General features: G+C 33.9%; 1 protein-coding gene across 1 annotated transcript; it reads right to left on the reverse strand.

The window, feature by feature from the left end:
- Positions 1 to 536: 536 nt before the first annotated feature.
- On the reverse strand, positions 537 to 4,026 carry LOC105122654 (probable glycosyltransferase At5g20260). Its single transcript, XM_011021902.1, has 4 exons — positions 3,729 to 4,026; positions 3,471 to 3,625; positions 1,457 to 1,811; positions 537 to 1,277 (listed from the first exon to the last, which is right to left on the reverse strand). Exons 1-4 carry the CDS (start codon positions 3,963 to 3,965, stop codon positions 615 to 617), a joined length of 1,410 nt encoding a protein of 469 aa, XP_011020204.1. The 5' UTR covers positions 3,966 to 4,026; the 3' UTR covers positions 537 to 614.
- Between the last annotated feature and the right edge of the window lie 8,401 nt (positions 4,027 to 12,427).

Consider the following 12,427-nt stretch of genomic DNA (forward strand, 5'->3'; position numbering starts at 1 on the left):
TTTGATTTTAAAAGTATATAATGTTATCATGAAATTAAATTAAAAAATTAATTTATAAAAACAACAAAATTATTAAACTCATTGAAGTTCATGACACAATTCACAGGTGATTAAGATTGATCTAATTTAGTATTGTCTCAATATAAAAAAATTATTGTCTTGAAGTTTTATTTTAATTATATCATATTTTTACCAGTAATTGAAGTTGTTTTTGGATCCATTAAATTGAATAATTCACGTTCGATCAACTTTTATATAGTTATTTTTGGACCCATTAAATTAAATAATTCACGTTCGATTAACTCTTATATAATTTAATTTAAAACTTGAATTAAATAAAGAACCAGGTTGATAAATTTCATGATCAAATCACTTAATTTAAAACTTGAATTAAATAAAAAACTAGGTTGATAAATTTCATGATCAAATCGCTTGATTAAATTTAATAATACTATAAAAAATATCTCTATATTCTTAATATTTTTTTAAAAAATTTACACAAAAATAATAATCTGATGCACAGCATATAGACAGCAGAGGACAATCAAATGTACTATTCCTAAGTATGATGTGTTTCATGATCATGAAAAATTGTATAATTGTACTTACTAAAATCAATGAGGCACCCTAATGTTGAGCCTCCTAAGCCACACTGAGTGAAGCACCATATGAAGAACATCATATGGCTTAGCCGGTCGGTTAAGCACAAAATGCCTTTGCACTTTCATCACCCTCTTCTGCATCTTCAGGTACTCATCATACGAAATTCCTCTCAAAATTGTCTTAATTTCAGGAATTTTCTCCACTGGAATTTGTACCGAAAACTGGCTCCAGTCAAGAACATCACTGAAGGGTAAATTATAATGGTCAGAAATAATAACCGGGACACATCCTGAATAAATTGACTCCGCCACTCTAGGACTAGCCACTTCAAAACCGCTAGGGCACAAACAAAACTTGCTTTGCCCCATTAATTCCGTGTAATTTTGATCCTTTGGTAAGTATTCATGAACTTGGATCTCATCATCCTTTTCCTTCCAATGTTTAAGCAAGATTTTGCGAATGTCTCCGTGCTCACCACCTGCAAAAAATGCGAAGATCTTGCGTTCGTGGGGAGCTAAGCCACTGCATGCTGGAGTGAGTTTTAAGGGGGGGCAGTTCAGCTCCGGCAATGTAGCATCTCTTCTTGGTCGGAATCCTTCAGAAGTGTTGGCATTACACATTACTCTTATCAGATTTTTGTATAGTTCTGGGTCATCTCTCGAGACCTGTGGTGCCTGAAATTACGAGGAAAATGCACAAGAATTCCAAATGTGCAGTCGCACCGTTAGTATAACTAGAACTTCAGTCCCCGTGTCATCTTTTTGCAGGGGAAATGCTAGGTTTCAATCTTATCAGATTGTCTACGAAGAGACACACCAGAACTTCAATTCTACATAAATAGCTACATACGTACCCAATCATGGCAAGAAACCATAAAATGGTCACCACCTCTGCTTCTGTTCCAATAAGGATATTTATTTGCTACGACTGTGACATAGTCCTTGAAGATTCTTACTAGTCTTTCACGATGATAGGTGGTGATAGGCAAGTAAACGAACTCAACAATGTAGGCCACGCTGATTGGTAGAAAAAATGCATGGGCCTCATCATGATTGCGAGCTAAAAATGGGCTCTTCCCACTCTCCATTTCATCGATGAACTGGCCCTCAATTGAATAGATATGTTTCATGGGCCCTTTGTGAACCATGGGCGTTTCTCCTTCTCTGTAGACCCATATCTTGAATGTCTTTACCATCTCTGAATAACTCCTGAGTAAGGCAGAAGAAAACCTTGTCAATCAATCCTGTACGTGTAATAAATAGCAAGAAATAAAGCTCAGTACTGGTTAAGGAGATATGTTCCTTTTCTAAGAATATTTATTAAATTTTTCTAAGTGTATATGTGGATGGTTTGGCCTTAAGACATCTAGAGAGGGACACGTGCGATACTGTTTGATATTTTTTAAAATCAATATTTGTTTAGTTTTGTTATAATGAAAATAAATATTTGCAAGAAAGATAACGATTTATTAAATAGTGAAAAAAGATATTTCATCAATCTAATTTTCATTTTCTTATTAATGTGTATTAGTAGCATCTTTTTTGAATAAAAAACTAAAGGCCATTGATAAATATTCATAAAATTCTGATAATTAAATCATTTGAATTAAAAGAAATGCATCTTTTAGAGACCTCGTGAATACGTAAAAGAAATGCATCTTTTAGAGACCTCGTATATGGATAGAATACAAATAAAAGTAAACTATAGCACATGAATCGATATAAACATTAAGTGCAAGGATAAAATTGAAAAAAGAAAAAAGAATAAGTTGGAGAATAAACAATAAATTCATTGTAGAATGACTGTGCTGTATACAGTGCTTTTAGACAACCCATAATAAAAGCAAGTCCCCTCTTAATTTTAATTTTAAGAAAATTTACGTATCTTGCCATTCTGGGTTAAGATAGATGTGAGTGGAAAAATGCAAATGGCAATACGGAGGCTTGCCCGTTCTATTTTTTGACGAGTCTGTTTAGAAGTATATTCTCGTTGTTTTTTAAAATAATAGTTTTATTTTTAAAAAATTATTTTTAAAATTAACACATTAAAATAATTTAAAAATATAAAAAATATATTAATTTAAAGTAAAATTATAAATTTTTTAAAATGTCTTGCTATAAAAAATAGGGCTAGCTTTTACCAGGCCACATGCCTTAACAAATCCCCATCCCTAAATAAAGTAAAGCATTTCAAATCAGTCCCGATTGGTAGCAATATTTTGATAATCTCAAAATAACATATTTTATCATATGATTTTGATTTTTTCGAAGATTACTAAGTTAATTAGCATCAATGCACACATCGCTACTTAACACCTTTTCCTTTTTCTTTTTCCTAAAAAAATTATAAAATGCAAGATAGTTGTTGTCGAAGAACTCAGTTGAAATAACAAATCAATAGTGATCCCATGACATTTGTTTTTTAAAAAAAAACATTTCTTATAGAAATCCTTAAAAATCAAAATAATAAATTAAGAAACACTTTGTTGTCCCATGTTTCATAATGTTTCGGTTGATGGGAACACCAATTTTGAATTAGTCTTTTCCTTCTCCTTCTTCTTAGAAAAAAAAAAGAGTAAAATAAAACACCTCTTGAGTAGAGCTTTTTACATGTAAAATACATAAAATCTGTTCGTAAAAATGATATATTTAAATAAGACTTGACTTCTTAATTTTTATAGGTAACAAAATATATAATTAAAGAAATAAATTGAAAAGAATACCAATTAATTTTTATAGGTGAGCAAATATTGGAATCGACAGTATTTCATAGGGTAAAAAACAATACAACCATGCATCACAATATGGTAACGTGTAGTAGTAAACATTTTTTTTTTTAAAAAAAGGAGTGGTCAATAGAAACTTAACTGATGAAATGCGTATGCATTTCTGTACATGGATCCTCTGGGAATGAAAGTATCCTCCTTCTCAGTTAATGTATAGTTCTTTCTTCGAATTGCTTCTTGTATAGCCACCCTCGCATTTACTAAATCTGCTTCTATTCTCTCTATGCTACTCTTCTTCTACAACATGAAAAAAAAAATGAAAAATAAAATCATCAGTCAAACCAGACAAACAGTTTCTTACCAAAAGAAGAAGAAGAAGAAGAAGAATATTGTTGATCACTTTTGTGTGGCTAACAATGCTATTGTTTAGAGCAATATTGGTAGAAGTTAAAGGAGATCCAACTTGTGGAAGAACTTGAGTGGTGTTGCTGTTAGATATGTGTTGGTTAGATATTGGGGTTAAAGGAGGGGAAATTATAGTTCGATTGTTTTTGTATAATGGAGAGTGGTAGAGAAGTAGGAGGAGAAAAATGGTTGAGAGCAGAATGAAATGTATGGGGCAACTAAAGGTTGCCATGTCGATAGGTTGTTCTCTGAGTGGTGACCTATCTGCTCTATATCTAGGGTTCTTATATATCAAGGTAGGAAGAGACTAGAACGGGTCATGTGTAGAGTTCTCTAACCAAGCCTCGCCAACTTCTTGTGCTTTAAAAATGAAATGAAATATAAAATAAATAAAAATCTTAAGAAAACATAAGAAATTTTCTTTGAAAATAATATACTGATAAACTGCATGTGGATACAAAATAACAAAAGAATTTTGAAGAGAAAACCATAATGTGCTCTTAATAAAAACCGAACTATAATTAAAATAAATATTCAGTTCGATTCAAATTTGTATTTTTTTTATATAACTTGGTTTAAAAACCAGAAAATAGTTACTATAAAAGTAAAATTAATAGTGGGAAGGGCGTAATATCTTTCTAAAATCCACAAAAGTCAACGATAAGCATATGGACTGCTCTTTCTCTTCATTCACTGGATGAGAAATTTGCTATACTTTGCTTCTAAATCATGCGGTACGTTCACTGCCTGATTAGCAACATTTGTGCTTTGAATCCGCTTTACAGTGATCAAATCTTCTGTGTATATTGAGCTAGCTGTGAAAAGGCTATGGGGATGGGAAGATCGTGTATAGAGCTGTTCTTAAAATAAACAATTAAAAATAAGTCGAAATTATGCTTACTTTTTATACTTCATTTTATGGAAGTAGCTGAAGAAAATAAGTAATAAGTTGGCTAGCAGAGGCACGGACTTGACCCGGGAAATAATCTCATTCACCATAATATACAAATAATTAATTTAAACAAGAAGTTTCCTTCGCTAATACTTTGTTATTTTTGATTCCTTAAATCACTAGAATTTTGATCTTTACTAATCACAAGAAACCATATCTAACGTAAAGAACTTGTTCACAACTTGACTAGAATAATTTAACGGGCGATGTCTCCAGTTTTTCCTAAAAAATTTACTCTTCTTGAAGGATACATAAGAGGAAATGCATGATTGCTCACCTTCTGCACCCTTCTTGTGCTCTGTGGTTGACTTTAATCAGCACTAATTAAATGCCTCACGTGCTATGGCCCTAAAAAGGGTTACAAGAATTGTATGTGAAGAGTATAATCATAATTAGTAAATGAAAATATAGTAGTTTCAAAGGTATAATGGGCTGTTCCAAGACATTATTTTATATAATATGATCATGCAATTAAGTTAATAATAATTATAAGATCCCCCCATGACCCTGAACAAGGTCTCATATCCGGAGTCGTCTTGGATCACATGAACTTCTCCATCATCATTCCCCTTTAATTGAAATGCAAGCGAGTGTCCTTCCCAAGCTATAACATTACTTTATATATATATATATATATATAAAGCTAGGAAGGGCGACCAGCTTTTAAAATCCGAAGCCGCATGGCCATAAGCTTTGCTTGGTGTTTTCATGCATGAAATTGTGAAGCCAGCTAACATGCTATATTTAAGGTATTGGGTTTCACTATGCCGAAAAGGATACTGCTTTAATTTCTTTTTCGAATCATTGCAGCCTGATTTTTGTAAATACACCAAAGTAATGTATTAAATAATTTAATTGATGAAGTCGTTTAGTCTAATACCGAAGAACATGTGCCCAAATTTTGTATTTAGGAATCATATTCATATGAAAAATCCGACTTCGAGCCTCTAGCTTATTGCCATCTAAATTTTGATTTTCACACCACGATGCATATTTTTAATGTATATAATGTATTTGTTTATCCCGCGTTGATTTAAAACAAAACTTCCTTCTAGTCTAGGTTATAATAAAGAATTTTTTTTTATAATCAATACACAACATTTAATATAATTTATTTTTCGTTGTATCACCTCATTTTCTCTTTTTTACTTTTAACATGATATCCCGACCAGCATCTTAATATTCACAATCATATCAAGAATTAAAAATGTTACGTGATTACAACTAATAATGAATCCTTCACATAAGAAAAAACTTATATATTTTTATTATATTAAAAGTTACGTACACTAAATAATTGTCATTATTAGTGGATTCTTCATCTAAAAAAAACTTTTTTTTTGCATGGTCTTTCCATACATGTTGGTCACTATTAGGATACTGCCACTTATGTGGCAACATCTGCAACCCTACTCTAGGAGAGGATTGTCATTGTCAAAAGTCTATAATGGTAAGTGCATATTATCAAACAAGTTACACCAATCATTGATAAAATGGTGCAATTCATGTACTGCCACCATTTATGCCATGATTTATAGTCTCTTGTCTGCTATTGAATTGCCTATAAATAGAGGCATTATTTGAGAGAAATATGAGAGAGAGAAGAAGAAGAAGAGAGCATGAAGGACTGCTAAGGGTAGCAGCCCTGCTGCCATGTGCAGCAGTGTGTGAAAACAATAGGAGTATAGTTTGAGTGAAGTAATTCTCCTTCTTTATTTGTGTTGTAACCATTATAGTTTGAGTGAAGTAATTCTCCTTCTCTATTTGTGTTGTAACCATTTTTATATTTATCTCTAATAATATTGGCTTCTTCTATGGATGTAGGCGATTTAACAAAACATGTTAAATATTGTGTCAGTGTGCTTAGCCTCCAATAAACAACTATCAGAATATCACCGGTCGGAATCCCTAACAATTGGTATCAGAGCATTTAGTTTAAAATGGTGTTTGATATTTGCCTAAAAAAAATCATCAAAATTATGTTTTGATCATTCCACTAAATAGAGGAGGAAGAGACAAGCATACTGGTGAAAACGGCGTAAAAATCAGATTTCAAACTTGGTCATACACATCATCATGCGTCAGCGAGCCGTCTGGCCACGCATGCAGATGCACCCCACATGTTTTCTTCGCTCGAATAGGCTGCCCGACCCGAATACCAAATGATCCGATATGGATATAGATATGGATATGGATATGGATATAGTGATTGACTCAGATATGGATGACATCATCATGATGTAATTATGACGCCAACATACAGGGTTGACATGCCATGTCAGCGCCTAATCAGCTGATACGTCAGCACAACGAGACCCACCCGCCACATCATCAGCCTGAGCCGAGCCAAGTGGAGCCTAGTCGACAGCTGATAGATAGGATCTAATGGGGATAGAATTATTTTGATCAAATCTTAGCCTTCTAAAATGCGATTTGGATGATTTCAAACTTGTTTCCAGCTCATTTGATCATTCTAGATGTAATGGTACGGTCTGATCATTAAGATCTAGGTTATGCAATGGTACGGTCCGATCATTAAGATCTAGGCTGAAAGTGGTGGTGGTGAATTATCAAAGAGAGATTGTCCGATCTGAAGACATCTGAAGGTCATCATGGTGGTCGATAGAGATGAAGAAGAAAAGGTAACACATGTTTGCCCAATTATATGTTTTAAACTGCTAAGTAGGGAAAATTTTAATTGCTTTAAGGGAAGGCAAGATTGGGACATTCTAGACACCCAATCATGTGACGATTTGAGATGGAGAGTGAAAATTAATGAAGACCAATCTTGACGAATCTAAGCACTGGTAGTCTTGCTAGATATTGAGAAATAAGGTGTAAAACCAAAGTACTCCAGATCACTTATAAATGAAAGCCGCAACAAAACTAGCAAATGGTTATATATATGGAAAGACAGTACGAAGGATAGATATGGCCTAAAAAGTTCTAGCTAGGAGATTGGGTTTGAAATGGGACTAGTGTGACCCCTTTAATCTTTTTTAGAAACTTGTTTAATTGAAGGATTATCCATACAATATTATTTTCATATATATAACAATTTGTAATGAAACTATTAAAGAATAGCAGGATGATGGCACAAAGGAATAGTTGTGTTTTGTATATTCAAGGATCTGATGAAGTGGTGGTTTCTTAAAAGAAGTTAGATTTGATGACTGTAATTTCTCAAGGAAAGAATTAATGAAGACCCTAATATAGAAGAGAAATACAGCAAGGGAATAAAGATTGACACTCTATTTTAACTTGGATAAGTGTTGTAATAGGATGAGCTGCTGTTAAACATAATCAAAGAATAGGGAGAATCTAGATAATAGAAATTGCACAATAGCACACAGAGATTGTGCAAGAGTACCTGTAGGATCCAATAAGGCACTATAATAAGACAACAGGTGCAAGGAGAAGAAAAGTTCCCAGATAAAGCTCAGAGTAGAGACTGTGTAAAAAGTTGTACAACAGAAAGTCTTTTATGCTCTTGATAAAGGCAACAAGCAATGACCTTTCCAATGCATGAAGGATAGAAAGATGAGCTATTGTAAAAGCACTTAATTAAGGGGGTGTAACCACCTATAATGAAAGGTGAAGACACCAAAAAGAATTAGTGTGGATGGAGCTTTCGAGTAGAAAGGCATAGAAGCTTCAAACATAAAAATTAAAATGTAGGATTGCGAGAAGTATACCGCAACTCTCTCTTTCTATGTGATTAATAGCAGTGATCTCTCCTAAGTCTACATGGTGGTAGAGAACCTTGGAGCCACTGGAGTCATCTCCGATAAAGAAAGATGAGATCGCCCTATGATGAGCGAAGACACCTTAAAAGGTGTATGGGTCATGATATGAGCCCAAGTACAAACCACCACATGACAACGAACGAAGACACGTTAGGAGAAGGTGTGAAGGTCATGATAGTAGCCTAATTATAGAAAGCCCAAGAGTTAATGTGATGGCTTAGATATGAGTGGGCAGGTGTATGGATAACCAATATAGTGGCTGGCTATGATGAGTATGAAGAAACTACTGGATTGACTTTTATAGATATTGCCCCTATGTTAAAGATCAATGAGCTAGAAGATATTTATCTTGGAAAATAAGTGGATGACTTGTGGAGCATTAAAATATGACTACTATATAAAAGCAAAAGGCATAAGTAAATTCCTAAAACAAGTTGACTCTTGTTAAAGTGGTGAGCTCGGTAATGACATTGTAATACTCAGAGTATGGAGAAAGATATTGATCAACCTTTGATGGGCTGCTCTTATAGTTAAAGGTAGAGAGCTACCTAGGCTCTTAAGACTAAAAGTGGAAAGTAAAGCGTGGTTCTTAAGGTGGAATAGAGAGCAGACACAACTCCTAGATGAGTAGACTCTTGGAAAAGTGGTGAGCTCGTGATCACATTCAAATACTCAGATAATAATTGTCGCACTTGGAAATAGAAATTTCCATTTGAGGGGGTGTTGTAAGCCTTAGTGTGAGGCTTGAAAAATCATTCTGGATCGAACATGGTTGATACATTTGAAAAGGAATGTTGTGTATCCTAGAAACAAGCATTAACACTCTTCAGATGTGATGTGAAAAACCATCTAGTTGAAGTGATCATGTAGTGTGAGCAAGGGTGTGCTTTGGTGACTCTGACGATTAAATGGTTTAACAAGTACCTGTAAACTTAGCCGAAGACACTCTCAGAATAGTAAGCTAGGAAAAGCTGATACAAGTTTATGCTGAAGAAAAAAAAAAGGACAATTGTCTATATAAATAGCAAAGAGGATGATTGTTGGGATATTGCCACTTATATGGCAGCATCTGCAACCCTATTCTCAAAGAGGGTTGCCATTGTTAAAAGCCTATAATGGTAGATATGTATTATCAAACAAGTTGCACCAACCATTGAAAAAATAGTGCAACCAATGTGCTATCATCATTTGTACCATGATTTATAGACTCTTGTCTGTCATTGAATTGCCTATAAATAGAGTCATTATTTGAGAGAAATATGAGAGAGAGAGAGAGAGAGAGAATAAAAGAAAAGGAGGGGCTACCAATGATATCAGTCCTGCTATCATGTGCAGCAGTGTATGAGAGCAATGGAAGTAGAGTTTGAGTGAAGTAATCCTCCTCCTCCATTTGTGTTGTAATATTTTCTATATCTATCTCTACTAATACTAGCTTCTCTCGTAGATATAGGCGATTTGTCGAACCATGTAAAATATTGTGTCAGTTTGCTTAACCTCCAATGGACAACTATCAAAATATCACTGGTCAGAATCCTCAACAGTCGCACCCGATATCGTGGTAGCTTAAAAAAAAATTGATGAAGAAAATAAATTTCTAGCATCTTGTTATTTAATAGGGAATGGTCTTGTTTAAAGAGTCGCTACCTAATATTATGTTCACTAGAAACCTTGACTAATTAGTAGAGATTCTATGATACGAGACTAGTTACGCAAAATAAAAAATATTATCATTCCTTAAATATCATATCTGAGGTAGGCTACATTGCTGATTTTGTCATAATTTGCTAGCATTTTATTGGTTTATGATATGATAGTTTGCGTGTAATATTCCTTATTCTAGTGTCAGTAAATATTCAACTATGAATATTTATAACTCTGATAATGATAAATATTACATATTTATAACTCTGATAATGATAAATATTGCATAGCTATAAAAATAAATAAATTTAAATCAATATTTTTATTCTTAATTCTAGTGTCAATGAATAAATAAATAAAATAAATTTATTTTTATACCTACATATATTTTATTTTATTTTTTTTGGCCGGGCCTATCTGGCTTCTGGCGAGTGATCCGACGGTGAACTGATTCACGCGTGCATGCACCAACCAGTTAATTACAGGTCGATTGAACAGTAAGTAGTGAATTAAATTGAATATGTACAGTACCTATGTAATTATAATTACAAAGGAGAAGGAAATGAAGGAACTTACCTGGTTGCCGAAGGCTGGAGACGAAGTATCCTGGCGGACCGATGCTATTCTCCCCTTCTGTTCCTTCTTGTCTGGTCGCCCTTCTCACTATTTTAGGCTTGCTTTTGTTCTCTGGATCTCCCTCGGTCCTCTACTTTTCTCTCCTCACCGAATTCTCTCGGTTTTCTCTCAGTCGCCTGGTTCGTTCCCTTTTCCAATCTCCTCTGTTTTTTTTTACTTCTCTGTTGAAGCTTCCTTTAGTCAGCCCCTCAGTGTTTGTTCGTTCCTTCTCAAGCAATAACAGCAGTGACTGCTGAAAATGGGACTTTTGGAGCTGCCACCGAAGAAATCGAGAGCGTCCCCTTTTGTTTTTCACTGCTGTTTGTTCTTTACCTCTGTTTTCTCTTCAATCTCCCTTATGTGATCTCTCTATTTTTCCTTCCCGATTGCGTTCTGTGTGTCTGCCGTCTCCTCAGGGTGGTGGTGCAACCGGAGACGAGGCTGGTGTTCGTGTGTTAGCTAGCCAATGCTTCTCTCCATTTCTGTCTTCTTCTTCCTCTCCTCGGTTCTCTCCTCTACCATTACATGCTTCTCTCCATTTCTGTCTTCTTCTTATAAAGCCAGAGAAGGTCATGTGTCCCAGCTTTCAGAAACGTAAAGCCAGAGAAGGTCTTGTGTCCCAGCTTTCAGAAATGACGGGCATCATGTAGGCGAGAGATCGTGGCTTCAAGAATGGCATCGTGGCCATAGTGGCTGTGATCTGCTGAATCTTCCCCTGGCCATGATCTGCTGAATTTCCCTGTTAAACCGGCTTCCTCCGCTCGAAACGAAGGAGACAATGAACAGTGCTTTCAAAACGGTGCCGTTGTCCTTGGGCATCTGTTTTTCACTTTGGTCCCTAAACAGTTTAAACTTAACAATTGGGATCCTAATTAGTAATAATTGATTTCTAATTGTGCCATTAGGTTAATTTCAATTAAATACCTGAATTTATTTAATTAATTAAATCAAAGTTTAATAAAGTCCGCAAACTTATTAATTCTTATGATTTCATTAATTAAACTAATCTAAATTTTAATTAAATTTCCAAACTTATTAATTTTTCAATTTCTGATCAATTTACTCTCAAATCTGATAATTTCATCCCTAAACTTTGAATTTGTGTTGTTTTAACCTCATTCTCAAATATATTTTTATCCATTTATTTTTTATTATTTATTTAAAAATTAAATTATGACAGTTGTCTCCTCTTTGTAATATTTACGATGCAAAGATATTAAAAAAATTTATTTTCTTTAACTTTGTGTAGTAAATTTATAACAAAAGGTAGATACATAAATTTTTTTTGCTTTTCTGAGTGTCTTGAAGACTTCAAAAATAGTAAATTGACATATGACTTTTATAGAAAGAATAAGTTATTTGGAAGACAACCCACTTTGTTTTTTTAATAGATCAAATTATTTTAGGCAACCTACTCAATGATAAAAGAATGTGAAGAATTTTGCAAGTGGTCTAATTATTTCAGGCGACCTGCCTGATGAAGAATAAAAACGTGAAAAGGGTTTCGCGAGTGGTCTAATTATTCCAGATGACCTGCCCGTAAGTTGAAAAATACGAGGATTTTTCAGGATGATTATATTGTAATGAGTTACCTGTCCAGGGAAAAAATATGAGGATTTTTCAAAAGTAATCACATTATAATGGGTTACCAGCTCAGAAAAAAAAATACAATGATTTTTCTGGATTGTCACATTACAACAGATAGTGAACCCATCACATCAAAAAAAACTTTTACATTTT

Source organism: Populus euphratica, unplaced genomic scaffold (genome assembly GCF_000495115.2).
Source record: "Populus euphratica unplaced genomic scaffold, PopEup_1.0 scaffold20.1, whole genome shotgun sequence".
Classification (NCBI taxonomy): Eukaryota; Viridiplantae; Streptophyta; class Magnoliopsida; order Malpighiales; family Salicaceae; genus Populus; species Populus euphratica.

Coding starts and splice junctions, on each gene's coding strand:
- LOC105122654 (XM_011021902.1), bottom strand. CDS start 3,965: ATGGCAACCTTTAGTTGCCCCATACATTTCATTCTGCTCTCAACCATT. Junction 3,626..3,728: donor GCATTGTTAGCCACACAAAA/GTGATCAACAAT, acceptor TTCATGTTGTAG/AAGAAGAGTAGCATAGAGAG. Junction 1,812..3,470: donor AATGCATACGCATTTCATCA/GTTAAGTTTCTA, acceptor TGCCTTACTCAG/GAGTTATTCAGAGATGGTAA.